Consider the following 14,826-nt stretch of genomic DNA (forward strand, 5'->3'; position numbering starts at 1 on the left):
TAACCAGTTTCCGTTAAATTTTTTGATGGAAGTTAACATTTGTACTGTTTTGGTACAATTTAAAAAGTTCGTGAACTTAGTTGACACTTATAGTTAATTATCAAATTGAGATTCACTGTAAAGTTCATGAACTATTTTTATATTTAATCCAAAATTATATATATTCTCTACACAATAAATATATTTGTTATAATTTCTTGCATTGCATTGCATCAAATATTCTCAACAATTAATAGTAAAAGAATATTGTTATTTTTTCTATAGCATGTGACATCCATGTATGGATGCATTCCTTACTCAACTCATGTATGCATATATGCATATATACATTAAAACGCATACCATATATATTTGAATAAACTATCATTTACCTAGCTACATCCCTAGAGAGAGAGAGAGAGAGAGAGAGAGAGAGAGAGAGAGAGAGAGAGAGAGAGAGAGAGAGAGAGAGAGAGAGAGAGAGAGAGAAAGAGTTCTGTCTCTAGCTATATATGTTCTGTTGTCATATATGATCTAGGGTTTCGCATCTCTTTGTATTGTAATAGAGCTGAAGTGATCTTCATCAGCTATTGTCTTCTGTAGCTGATGGGTTTCGATGTCTCTTTTGTAGTAAATAATACCTGTCTCTCTGTCTGAGCATATATCATATATGGGTACTCAAGAAGAGAGAACAGGGACAGTATTAGCAGCTGGCAGACCATAAAGGTGGTCATCATCATCTTCCTCCGATCGAGCTCTAATCCCTAATTATCTCCTCCACTCTTAATTCATCCACAAAAGTACTCCATACCCTTATTTTCTGTCTCCACCGACTTAATTAAAGTCAGAAGCAAGAAAAGATCGATGGAGGGGGGCCACGGCGAGTCTGAGTACTCCAAGACAAGCCCCTCTGACGACCAAAATGAGGATGGAAGCGAGTACGATGATGAAAGCAAGCCGAAAAACAATGAAGGAGGAGGAAGCTCAAGCAACAGCACAGTTGAAGAGACTTCTAGTGATCAAAAGAAGGCGTCGGTACGACCTTACGTTAGATCCAAGATGCCAAGGCTCCGATGGACACCGGATCTTCATATTCGTTTTGTTAACGCTGTCGAGAGGCTTGGGGGACAAGATAGTGAGCTCTTCAATTCCTTCTCAATCGATTAATTAGTACCCTTCAATCTTATTTAATTAGGAATTACATGATGAATCTAGCTTGTTAAGCATATACTAGCTAGCTTTTGGTTAATTAATTATTTTAATTTGGTGCAGGAGCTACACCAAAGTTGGTTCTTCAACTGATGAACATCAAGGGATTAAGTATTGCACATGTCAAGAGCCATTTACAGGTTAATAACTGATCCTATAATTTAACAAAACTTTGTTAATTTCTCATTTTTTCATTGGTAATTACCATGAAATTAACAATTAGCTTAATTGTTATTCTTCTATGTTTAATTCATCAGATGTATAGAAGCAAGAAGATCGATGACTCAGGTCAAGGTATACACAAAATTTCCATCTTGATCTTTCTGAATTGTGAACATCAACATAAACTTCGGGTTTTTAATTTATTAATTGGGTGAATTCAATATTGTACGTTAATATGAATATATATTTTTTCATACAATAAATGAAATGAGCTTTATTTTGACAGTACTAGCGGACCAAGGCCATCTTGTTGAATCATGTGGAGAGAAAAATATATATAACCTCAGCCAACTTCCCATGCTTCAAGGATATAACAGAAGCCACACTCCCAGCTTCAGGTAATTAACAAACAATTCACATGACTACTGATTCTGATCATCGATCGATTACTTAAAATTAATTAATTAATTTTCCTTTAGTTTATATATTTTTCCAATAATGAATTAAATTTTGATAAAAGATTCTTTTTTATTTTCCCAAGATATGGGTATGGCGATATTGCCAATTCTTGGAGGAATGCTTATGAAAACTCAAGGCATCCCAGAACTAGTACTGGAATATTTCAAGGCAACTGGAGCAGTACTAGTGCTTACAATTTTTTAACAAGTACTCCTTCATTGGGTGAACAATCATCTTGGAACAATATTAGTACTACTACTACTACTACTACGCGTACAATGAAAAACGGATGCCAATTATATAATGTTCGTGAGTCCTTGCAAGCTCAAACCCGGTTGAGTCTGATTGACCATCTTAACCCCACAACTCATCATGTGGCGCAACCGAAATTGGCAAAGGAATTCGCAAGTAATTTCAACAACAATGGCGGCGCCGCCCCTACAGCTTCCACTACACCACCTAATAATCTACAAGATCAGTTGATGAAAACGTTGAAAAGGAAGGCCTCTTCGGATTGTGATCTTGATTTGGATCTGTCTCTCAGGCTAACATCGAAGAATAACGACAAGAGCCAGATGAGAATTAGTCTGAGGGAGGATGATCATGAAGTAGTTGATCGTAGTCTGTCTCTGACTTTGTACACACCGACAGCCTCAAAGCTCAGCAGGTTGAAGGAATAATGATCGAGCTTGTAATAAAGGTTAGTAGAGGTAGCTGGGCAAGTACTCTGGATCTGACTATATGAATGAGACAACATGCATTCTAAGTGAGATATTGAGGTACTTGCTCAACAACAATAATAATATTAATTAGCATGCACTTTATTGTGATCCATCGATATTGTCTCAACTCGATCTTAGTAGCCAGTTCTTTGTTCTTATTTCTTTCTTGTTTCTTCTAGATGTAGCATGAGCTATATATGGAACAAGAATTGTTATAATTTGGCAAAATTATATTAGATCGATGCAGACCATTTTATAATGTCCCATGATCGATGTGTTTGTTTTTTTGTTGCTTCGACATAGCTAGCTATATATGATGCAAATGAAATTGTGCGGACACTACCGAATTATATGTGGACATTTCCATATATATAGAGTGCTTTGCCAAATACAATTTAATTAGTGTTTTTTCTTTGTAAAAATTAAGGTGCTAGAGTGCGGCCAACTCAAATTTTTTCAATTTTTTCCTCATACTCTCACATCAAGTAGTCTCAACGGGGATCAATAAAATATGTTTGGAAAAAAGGAAAGTTGAGTTTTTCTTGTATATATAAATATTATGGACAACCAAACTTTAAAAAAAAAAAATCACACATCTTCTCTATAAATGTTATATTATCTGAATAGCTAAAGTTATTGTTTACTGATGAATGTACAATAAATATATATATGTGTTTTCTAAAATGACATACAACTAAGTACGTACCATATGTATACAAAGTGCTTTGGCAATTACAATTTATCTCTAACGGTGACATACGACTATTAATTATATACAGATCAGCTTTTTTCTATATATATAAATACTATAGACAACCGGGAACTTAAAAAAAAATTCAAATTTTTAAAAGAATTCAATTTGTTCGGCCGGATAAGAGAAATTCTCTATATATGTTATGTTATCTATATATTTAAAATTGTTATTTCTAGATGAATGTACGATTCTTAGATACATGCATGTAATATGAGAAACAACCACTGCATATATACAGAGTACTTCGACAAATACAGTTCATCTTTTACGCTAACATTTCCATGTGAAATTTAGCATATACTGTAGGCTCCAACTCATTTTTTCTCAATTTTTTTCTTTTAACTCTAGAGTAGGTCTCAAATGGGTCCATATAATATCACAGGTACGCACTCTATATGAGAGAGTATATATGAAAATTAAGAAAAAGAAAAAAGTTCAGCTCTTCCCTATATATACGACGAAGGGTACCAGACCAAGGCTTGAACTAAGATGTAATTACATGCATATATAATAATTAAATTAATTAGTTTATTTCAATGGTAGATGGTGGACATGGACTTGAGAGACAGTGACAAAAGTCTTCTTTTTGACTTGATTTTTTATTTGTAATAGGAAGAAGAGACTTCAAAGTTTCAAACACAAGTGTCGACTGACCAAGTCAATGCGCCAAAACATATTCCCTATTTCTGAGGGGTCTATCAAGCAATTAAACAATCGATTATAAATTTATAAACAAGTAGATGCCCCAAAAAAACACATATATTTTGCATATAAATTTGCAAACGAAACACTTGGATCATTAATAATTAATTTTCATAACAACCAAGGCTGAGAGAGTACGCAGCCCTGTTACTGTGAATTACACAACTCGATCAAATAAAATCAAGGGTAGTCATTATTCATAAAAAAAGGTACTACACTACTACTGTGGATCTTTGACGACCAACCCCTTATATTTTAAAAATGATTTTCAATTCATTTTTGGATATTGTTGCTCAGGTCCGCTGCTACTGCCACTGCCTGAAGCTTGCAGCTGCTGCATTGTGTAGATCATCTTGAGCCAGTCCCTTCCGGCCATCAGTTGATGGGACTCGGCTGCAATTACACAATTAGTTAATGACTATTTTACCCCGCAAAAATGGTCTAGGAGAGTGATTGTATGTGGTATATATGGTGATTATATATATACACATACCCTCTTGAAAGGTTTGGTATTGCTCCAGAGCTTCCAGTCTCGCCTTTATTTGGATGTTCTCCTTCTCAAGTAACATGCGTTTCAGTTTGTTATATGCCACTTCTGGAGTTAACGCTGCTATCTTTTCCTGTATTAATATATATATATATAATCCACCAAGAAATAATTAATAAAATTTTCATATTAAAATAAAAAAGGGTAAAAATAAACATTTTTGTTGAAAAAATTAATTAGGTAATAATCGGTATATTGGTTGTCTTTCGTAAATTTTGATTGTCATTCAAATCGACTAATTTGGTAAAAAACATACCGATACACATATTTGTTCAAAATTAGGGCCGGCCCTAAAGATATATGAAATTAAGAGTCAATCGTCTCGTATCTTGAAATATTAAAGGTCTCCAAAATTTATAAATCCCTTATATATTATTTTAGATCCAATTAATATACCTGAAGGTTCAAGTACTGTGCACCATTTTTATAGTTTGTCTCATACCCCTAAAATCTCAGAGATGATTTCTCAAAAAACAAAAACAAAAAATCTCAAAGATGGTTCCAATTGCCAAACAACTCAAAAAAAAAAAAAAAACATATTTCATAAAAAAATATGAGGGATTTACTTTTTTGTCCTTGAATTGTTGTTCGAGTTTGTGCATGTGCTCTTGCTTCCTAAGATGAGATCTTCGGGCAGACTCCCTATTCAAAAGCATCCTAATACAAAACAAACTCATCAAATATATTTGTATGGAAATTGAGACCAAATAATTTTTATATAATTAAAACATATATATAGGTAGGTACGTACAACACAAATATCAAACTCACCTCCTCATTTGCTTGGGATCAAGATTGCCATCTGCTTGGTTTACAGTTTTGTTGGCTTGATTCAACGAAGCCTCAACTTGTCCAGTACTGTTGGAGTTTGGACGCTTAGCTGGTTGAGAATCCATGTTAATGAGTGAAAATGAGAATAGCTTCTGTTCAGCTGCACAAATAAAATGCACAAAAACAAAATCTCAGAACCATGGCATTCCAAAATATTATATCAAATAAAAGAGCTAACTAGCTAGATTCCTGCAAAAAAAAAAAAAAAAAGAGAGGAGAGAAGGAATGTATACACTGGTCTTTGGAGAAGTACGTACTGCTCAAGAGTGCATTTTCAAGGGTCCCTAGGTTCTCTTATATAAGAAAATTGTGTTGATTTGATAAGACCAAAGGGGTCTGGTTAGCCCTATGCATATAGGTATACATGGAAAGTGTATGTATGGTAATAGTTGTACGATTCGACTTACCAAATTATACTTTTATAATTATGACAATGGCTACCCGTTGTAATAGGACATCATATGCCCTACATGTGCACAAATTTTTTGAACGGTAAGGGTATTTTGGTCAAATTACATATTTTCCCAAAGCGAAATACTAATATACCAAATGTGCTTACATATTTTCTTAATATAGTTTTGAGTTGGCTTATTTGGCCTAAGGTCTAGGTTATTACCTAATAATTTTGTCTTGAGAGGCAAATAAGTAAAGAAACTATGACCCACATAGAGATAAGGGATGTAAGGCTCTAGATAGGGATGACAATTCGTGTTAATGTACGGGTCGTACCTGTATCGTATTATTTCATTTTTGTATAAAATACTAGCTAACCCTAACAACACATTTAATTAATCGTGTCAAGTGACTCAACCCTAAACCCAACTCATTTATTAATCGTTCATATCGTGTAATTTTTAATTTAGGTCTAAGATACAATCGATCTCGATGCTGTTATTGTTACATAATGTTTTTGTTTAATTTTTGAAATTCATTTCAATATGGGTGGTCGATTGTTAATATGTTATTGCGGTGTATCATGAGTCACAATTTTTTACATGACCCATAACATGCATGACTGCCCAAATACAACATAAAATCAATAGTTACTGTGTGATCTTTGAATAATGCCCTAAAATATGAACGGTTTCGATCATTGAAATTAGTTGCTGGATGGTTAGGTGAGCGTGGAATTCCCCGCTCTATGGTGAGCGAGTAATCATTTATGTATATATATATATATATATATCAGAGAGTATGGAGTAATTGCCGGTTCACAATAAATTTCAAATCTCTGGATAAGAAAAATTCTCTATATATGTTATGTTATCTGTATACCTAAAATTGTTATTTCTAGATGAATGTATAGTTCTCAAATACATGTAATATAACATACAACCACCATATGTATACAGAGTACTTCCGCTATTACAGATTAGCTCTGACGGTAATAGAAATGTAAAAATTAAGATATATATATATATACTAGAGGAAATTACATAAATGGTTCACTTATTATATATTCACTAAGTTTCATTTTGGTTCACAAATTTTTTTAAGTTCCATATTGGTTCATGAATTGTCTGATGTGTTCCATTTTGGTCCAAAATGGACAATTGTGACCCTCAAAGTCAACTCATTGGTACAAAATTGGGGGGCAAAATTGTCCGATTTTGCCCGATTTGGACCAAAATGAAACATTTCAGACAATTAATGGACTAACATGACACTTAAACAAATTTATGGACCAAAATGAGACTTAATTAGCGAATAATAAATGGACAATTTCTGTAATTACCTCTATATACTATAAAGTCCAACTCATTTTTCCTCATTTGCTTTTTCCTTAAGTACTCCATAGAGTAGGTCTCAAATGGGTCCATAATATTACAGGTACCCACTCTGCAACAAATATGCCATCAACACCCAGAACTATATGCAGCATAGCATAGTTAACTAATTAACTTCTATCCACAGCCATAGATAAATATATGCTACCTAGCTAGCCTCTTGATCTGCATGAGTATAAATATGCATGTGTTAATGTGTTATGTATCCTCAAACATGTTTAAGCACGGCAAAGATCATTCCTCCAAACGGGTCTGATTGACCAAGGGGGGGTCTATTTTCAAGGCTTGAACCAAGATGTTACATAATAATTAGATTAATTAATTAGTTGATTTCAATTGGGTAATGGTGGACATGGAGCTCAGAGACAGTGACAAAAGTCTTCTTTTTTACTTCAATTTTTTATTTTTCTTGGCCATGACTTCAATTTTTTCTAATGCGAAGAACAATTGATTGACCAAGTCAATGTGCCAAAACATATTTCCTATTTTTCACATGGAATTTAGTGGTTCTACTTAAGCAATTAAACGATCGCTAACCAAAGATATATCCCATCACCCCCACCCCATAAAAAAAAATAAAAATAAAAAAAACATATTTTCCTGAAAATTTGCAAAATGAAACAGTACATTAACTTTCATAAAATCAATGGTCGTCATTATTCATCAAAAGGGGTAGCACAACTACTACTACCCTGTGGTCCAAAAATAACAAAACGACGTTCATGTGATATTTGACTACCACACAATTAGCAAACATTATTTTGATCATTTCATTTTTTCAAAATTGTTGAGGTGACCAGGTGGTGCACCGCTGCTGCCACTGCTACTTGCTGCGGCGTGAAGCTGCATGACGCTATAGATAAAATTCAGCCGGTCTCTCTCGGCCATCAGTACACGGTGCTCGGCTGCAATTACACAATTATTTAATGACTATATTACCCCTTACATAAAAGGTCTAGGAGAGTGATATATTGTAAGTGGTATTATATATATAAATATATACCCTCTTGGTAGGCCTGGTAATGCTCCAGAGCTTTCAACCTCTCCTGCAGTTCGATTATCTCTTTTTCCAGTAGCATGCATTTCAGGTTGTGATAACACACTTCTGGAGTAAACACTGCTATCTTTTCCTATATATATATGTATACAATCCACCAAGAAACCATAAGATTTTCATATTAAAAAAGACATAATTTTAGAAAAAATTGATTGGGTAAATAATTGGTCGATAATATCAATAAAGTTCCGTTTATTTAACAATATGTTAACCAAAATCGAACCGGTTTCCTTCCTGTAAATTTTGGTTGTTATTCAAATCAACCAATTTGGTAAAAACCAAATTAATTAGACCACATTTCTTGTTTCAAATTAGGGCCGGCCGCCCGGCCCTCACATAAAGAAGGAAATCACACCAGGCCTTAAATTTTATAGATCTCTTATGTATTTATATATATAGGCCTAATATACATGAAAGGTTAAAAATTTTATTTTTATAGTTGGCCTCGATTCCTAAAATCTCAAGGTATGGTTCTAATCACGCCAAACAACTCAAAAAGAATATATATTTCATAAAAATATAATATGAGGGATTTACTTCTTCTTTGATGTCTTTTTTGAGTTTGTGCATGTAATCTTGCTTCCTAATATGAGATCTTTCGGCAGACTCCCTCATTCAGAATCATCCTACAAAACAAACTCATCAAATATATTTGTATGTCTAGATCGAGACCAAATAATTATTTTATAATTAAAACATAAAGTTAGGTATATATATGTACAGCACAAATAGAAAACTCACCTCCTCATTTTCTTGGGATCACGCTCGTCATGTGCTTGGATTACAGTTTCATTGGCTTGATCAGCCTCAACTTGTCCAGTGCTGGAGTTTGGAGTCTTAGCTGGTTGAGATTCCATGTTAATGAGTGAAAATGAGAATATGTTCAGCTGCACAAACAAAATGCAAGAAAATAAGATTATAACCAGGGCATTCCAATATATATTAGATCAAATCAAAGAACTAACTAGCTAGAAGCCTGCATACAAAAAAACCAAAAAAAAAAAAAAAGAGGAGAGAAGGTATGTACGTATACACTGGTCTTTTGGAGAAGTAATGCTCAAGAGTGCGTTTTCAAGAGTTGCCTAGGCTTCTCTTATATAAGAAATTTGAAGGGAATTGTGTTGCTTTGATAAGACCAAATTAAGTGGGTCTGGTTTGCCCTATGCATATAGGAATTAATACATGGAAAGTGTATGCATGTATGCTAAGCTGTAAGATTCGACTTTCCAAATTATACTTTTGTTTTGACAATGGCTACCCTTTCGTAAGGCACCATCAGCCTCACATGTACGTGCACAAACAAATTCTGTATTTATCATTTGAAGGGTAAGGGTATTTTGGTCAAACATTTTTTTCCCAAAGAGAAATACTAATATGCCAAATGTGCTTACATATTTTCTTTATTTAGCATTGGGTTGGCTTATTTGGTCCAAGGTTTAGGTTATTACCTAATAATTTCGAACATAGAGGCAAATAAATAAAGACAATGTGACGCACTTAGAAGTAAGGGTCGTAAGGCTCTAGATAAGGATGACAATTAGTGTTAACGGGTCGTATTTGTGTTATATTATTTCATATTTGTATGAAATACTAGTTAATCATAACTTGACATGTTTAATTAACATCAATTGGTGTTGATTGACTCAACTCTAAACCCAACTCGTTTTTCGTTTATTAATCATTCATGTCGTATTATTTTTAAATTAGGTACGTTCAAGAGTTACGTACAATTGATCTCAATGTTCTTACTGTTATATAATGTTTTTGTTTGATTTGTGAGGTTGAATTCAATATGGTTTATCGATTATTAGTCTAATATCATTTCAGTGTAGGGGTTACAATTTTTTACACGACCCACAAGTATGATTGGCCCCAATATGACACGAAATCAATAAGTTTGAGTTTAATCGACTTAATTGTGTTTCGAGTCAAACCATATAATTAACCTAAAATTCAATCGCAAATAAACATGTCCGAGATGATCGACCCAATTAACAAAAATAATCATGTTGGGTCAATGCGAGATTTGGGATACCAACTCAGTTGGAGATACTAATTCAGTTTGAGATACTAACTCAGTTGGAGGTAACTTTGGATTCACCCTATTGAGATTTGCTACCCACCTACACAGTGGATGGGAGACCTCTCTAATTCGATGGTTTAGGGGTCTGCTAATTGGTACAACTTCACCAAAGTAAACAGATCAAATTACATAAATGTATATATTCATCTGGCTAGACTTCACTCATACAACCAATCATTTTAATGTCTACTTAGTTACAAAACCAAATTCATAGGCTAGACAAACAATTTCACGCTGTCCTCAACTGTATGTAAGGTCCTAGCTAGCAAAAAGATCCACAACCACCCAAGCTCTTGACATTCTTCAGGGAAAACAGAATCCTTATGGCCCGATCAGATTTTTCGACATCTAATTGAAGCCAAGTAAATTATGCAATGCATAAGAACTATATTAATATTAGTAAGGGTGACTCCTATTAATTATAAGAAGTCGATCGAAAGAAAATCGACATCAATGAATGATGATGTTTCATCCATACAGAATATTATGTTGAAATAAAAATTCGTCACACAAGGCTGATTTAAAGTACATCAAACCAAGAAAAGTTAAATCACTTTTACAAGTCTGACATTATTGGTCTTGGGGTTTTGCTTTTGTTAAGACCCAAGAAATTAATTAAAGGAAACAATCAACAACTCACCAAAAAATTCCTAGCTATATATAAGCATTCCTCAAACTGTTAGCACAAATTGGATCTCCATGACTGTTGTGGGTAGCTTGAGCCGGATCTTTAGGATAACCATGAGGAGGAGTACTACTACTACTACTACTTCTCCTTGTGTAGAGAAAGAGTATGAGAATGACAAACAAGGTCGCGAATAACAGGACCAGAACCAGCATCAAGATCTCACCGTAGAGAGCAAATTTCGGGTCACCGACGAGAAGCTGGTCGTTTTGGGAGTACTTGTTGGGGGCCATGGAACGCGAGGACGCAGCAGTACTACTACTCGCTGCCATGAATAAATTAGTAGGTGGAGTTTGTGTGAATTTTCTTGCACAAGCCATTTAATGCTAGTGTGGAATTGGTGGTGGTAGTGTTGTGTAATGTGTACTGTGTACTGTGTACTGTACTGTGATTACTGTTAATTAAGCTAATGTTGTCATGCGCTGGACTAATTTATCCCCGTACATTCAATTGCTGATTGCTACGTCATGTAACGTCCGTTTAAGTGGTTGGTCCAGTACGACTTATTGACGTCATTTATGTATTGTTGGCATGTGGAAAATGAGGCAGCTGGTGTGATTGTGTGAATATATGAATATGCCGACAGAAAGTGAGCATGGACGGCGTGAGGGGCTTCGGCTCTCTTTTCCATTGCCGTGCAGATAAGCATCTTTTCAATCGATGATGCCATGTTTGGCTACCATCTAATCACAGGTCAAGTTCATAACCATGCCAATTATACATACATATGGAAATGTATGCCAATACAATGTTACATTGCTAACTAGCTAGTCTGTCTTAATCATTAATTAAGTTATTTGTAACTAAATTTGTGTATTCCAGATTCACAATCGAGCAAATAAATGTGTTTTATATTTGTAACAAAAAGAGTGATTGTATAATTTATATTTTTGAAATTGTTACTTGGATGAAAGTAATACTTGTTTAAACCTTTAGGGTTAGTTCAAGGTGTGAGAAATGATGGGTAACAAACTTGTTGATGATATCTTAATTATCAATTGAATTATTTTCATCTCTATTATTATATAAGGGTTAATAGTGTTGGAGTGTATGGCGTTATGTGGGACTTCAAATTCTCAACACATAAAGACATAAATGTGTGCATGATATAAATAATGTCGCTTGATCATTGTCGAGGACGAATTTGTTCCGACTTATGTTTGCCTAGACAACAAGAATCTTGCCATCGACGAAGTGACAGGGATAGCCACAGCCACTCGTACAGCTTACAGCTCTTTTTTTTTTTTGGCCAGGTACAGCTTACAGCTTAAATGTACAGGATATTCACTATGTAGCCCAATTGTTTTCCATTCCTGCTGATGACGAAGTCTATTTGATACCACAAAGCCCAAAACTCAGCCCAAACCCAAAAGAGTTGTTTTGTGGAAATCAGCAAAGTGGACAGGCCCAAATTGACTCGGATCCAGTCAGCCCAAGTGCCTGCAACATTTCGTCTTCCACCAATTAAATTCAACTGTACACTTGTATTCTGACACCCCCTTTGTTATTCCAAAGACCTGATCTTGAAGGAATTCAATTGAATTTGAATTGATTTCTACAGACTTTTGTGATCATATGGAATCATGGATGGGACAAGTTGTGACGTCCATGCACCAAATTACAAGATGGTCCTCTAAGCAGTGCCATTCATTCCAACTTTTCCCTATATTCCCAAGTCATTTTAGTGGGATTAAAATTCCATTTTGATGAAGGTTTATTCAGATATTCTCCTAAATTCCATTCCCTCATGGTCCTATTGATTTGCCTCTTTGATCAAATGGAAGCATGGAATTTCAAACCGCTGTCTCTAGAGAAGGAGAATGACATGCCTTCTACATCTTGGAACCTCAGGACTTTGGGTGCCTGAAGCGGACTATTAAAATGAGATTCTAATTTTCTAAATAAAAAAAGCGGTCGCTTTACTAAATTTTCTTCAGGACCGGTCCAGATTTTTAGTAGCAAATCAATCAAGTGAGGCTTTAAAACAAAATCTTTGAATCGAGAAATGGAGAATTGAGTAATACATTTTTTCTTTTTTAATTTGGAGAGTGTGAATTCAAATTCGGGACATCTTCAAACAAATTTGAAAGAGAAATACCACTAAACTAATAACTAGTTGGTGAAAATTGAATGATAATTATTAGGTTTAATATACAAGGGTATATATTCCATAGCATGGATTCTTCTTTACGATTGCTGTCTATATATTAGGCAGAACATGTATATACTTGGCCAAAAATTATAACATGGCTTGTATGGTGCCCCCTCCTTGCCTAAAAGAGGACTGGGGAAGCCAAACGCTTCAGAGGCTTGCCGAGCAGCTTCAGTTTTACAAACCACCCACAGCATTGGATGAATTGGAGGACAATAATGGTCATGATGTAGGCACAAACGCTGATATCATCAGCAACTCTTTAGCAGTCAAAAGTGAAGAGGTTTCTTGTGAAAACTGGAAGGAGAGAAGAGCAGCTGTCCTAATATGCCTCTTTGAAGATCCTCAGGGTGAGCTACGAGTTATTCTTACTAGGAGATCCATGAAGTTGGCTTCACACCCAGGTAATATTGTGAACTGTATTGATATATTTGAAAAAAATTTCTTGTCAGACAATTTAACATGTTACATTATAAGACTGTCAATTTAAACTATTAATTAAATGAACTCTTATTAAAATATATGATATAGATTTATAGTCTAACAATATGATATGTCAGACATGAAAAAACGTTACCCCTAACCTATTCTAACTTTGTACATGTTAAAAGTGTTAAAGGTAGACGATGGGGTAGCATACTCATAAATGGGGTGGGCTGAAGTTTGTTTTGGAAACAGGAGATGTGGCATTTCCAGGAGGAAAAATGGAGGAGGAAGATGCAGATGAATCTGCAACTGCATTGAGGGAAGCCATGGAAGAGATTGGCCTGGATTCAGGTCTGGTTCAAGTTGTTGCAAAACTAGAGTGCTTTATATCCCAGGTATTAAATTTTAGATGCCCATTTTTCTAATTTACAGGTATATGTTGTAAATATTTTAAATTTAAAACTAATCAATTATCCAAAATTGTGGCCTTGTGCAGCATTTACTCACTGTTGTCCCTGTGGTAGGAGTAGTAGCTCGGATAGAAGATTTCAAGCCTGTACTTAATCCTGATGAAGTTGATGCTATTTTTGATGTTCCATTGGCGATGTTTCTCAAGGTTAGTGTTTCCATATCCACTTAAATTTGAGAGTTAATATTCTTTTGTAAAATATATAGCATATTATGATATCAGAGTGTCAATTTATACCAAATATTTAAACAAGATTACATATAATCAATGATTCAGATTAACTGTCTAACACCATAATATGTCAAACAGTATAGCAAAATAAAATTTTCATCATAAGGTCACTATGTATTGACCAGACAGAGCATGTCAATTGTTGTTAACAGTAATCTATTTTTGTGTAGTGCAGGAAGATAATCACAGATTTGAGGAGAGAGAATGGATGGGTTGGAAGTACATTCTCCATCTCTTTGATTTTGAATCAGAGCAAGGAGTATTTCTGATTTGTGGACTAACTGCAAGCATTCTAATTAGAGCTGCCTCTGTCATCTACCAGCAGTCTCCATTCTTCCAAGCAAATCTCCCTGACTTCCAAAGCCTGCAAAAAGCCTTGCATAATGCTAATTCTAATGTACCATGACATATTTCAATTATTGTACTCAAATGGAAAGCCCAATAAAGCCCATCTGACAAAGGCCAGGCCCTTTGGGCCCTCAGCCTTTCATTCCCAAATGCAGGAATATCAATGTATCTGCTTTATAGTCATGTTGTGGTAAATCCAAACATCTTTCTCATAATTTACTTG

General features: G+C 34.7%; 3 protein-coding genes and 1 long non-coding RNA gene across 5 annotated transcripts; 2 read left to right on the forward strand and 2 right to left on the reverse strand.

Annotated features, from left to right (window-relative positions):
• The first annotated feature begins 446 nt into the window (after positions 1–446).
• Positions 447–2,786, forward strand: LOC147281401 (myb-like HTH transcriptional regulator family protein). The gene is made up of 5 exons (XM_086248290.1): positions 447–1,114; positions 1,252–1,328; positions 1,446–1,482; positions 1,637–1,748; positions 1,892–2,786. Exons 1-5 carry the CDS (start codon positions 844–846, stop codon positions 2,487–2,489), a joined length of 1,095 nt encoding a protein of 364 aa, XP_086104416.1. The 5' UTR covers positions 447–843; the 3' UTR covers positions 2,490–2,786.
• A 1,469-nt stretch (positions 2,787–4,255) lies between these two features.
• LOC147281402 (basic leucine zipper 19-like) lies at positions 4,256–5,430 on the reverse strand. The gene is made up of 5 exons (XM_086246555.1): positions 5,306–5,430; positions 5,101–5,191; positions 4,931–4,978; positions 4,481–4,607; positions 4,256–4,380 (listed from the first exon to the last, which is right to left on the reverse strand). The coding sequence occupies exons 1-5, from the start codon at positions 5,428–5,430 to the stop codon at positions 4,256–4,258; spliced, it is 516 nt and encodes a 171-aa protein (XP_086102681.1).
• Positions 5,431–8,635: 3,205 nt separating this feature from the next.
• On the reverse strand, positions 8,636–11,278 carry LOC147281403 (uncharacterized). Its single transcript, XR_015123098.1, has 3 exons — positions 10,933–11,278; positions 8,951–9,096; positions 8,636–8,835 (listed from the first exon to the last, which is right to left on the reverse strand). It is a non-coding gene; the product is annotated as an uncharacterized LOC147281403 (long non-coding RNA).
• A 1,929-nt stretch (positions 11,279–13,207) lies between these two features.
• Positions 13,208–14,822, forward strand: LOC147281404 (nudix hydrolase 11-like). 2 transcript variants are annotated; one of them, XM_086246874.1, is made up of 4 exons: positions 13,208–13,533; positions 13,808–13,950; positions 14,052–14,171; positions 14,426–14,664. In XM_086246874.1, the coding sequence occupies exons 1-4, from the start codon at positions 13,224–13,226 to the stop codon at positions 14,522–14,524; spliced, it is 672 nt and encodes a 223-aa protein (XP_086103000.1). In that variant the 5' UTR covers positions 13,208–13,223; the 3' UTR covers positions 14,525–14,664. The 2 variants fall into 2 exon arrangements, with proteins under 2 accessions (XP_086103000.1, XP_086102999.1); XM_086246873.1 differs by having other exon boundaries at positions 13,209–13,533; positions 14,431–14,822.
• The last annotated feature ends 4 nt before the right edge of the window (positions 14,823–14,826 follow it).

The sequence above is a fragment of the Dryas octopetala genome, chromosome 6, assembly GCF_963921425.1.
Source record: "Dryas octopetala chromosome 6, drDryOcto1.1, whole genome shotgun sequence".
Classification (NCBI taxonomy): Eukaryota; Viridiplantae; Streptophyta; class Magnoliopsida; order Rosales; family Rosaceae; genus Dryas; species Dryas octopetala.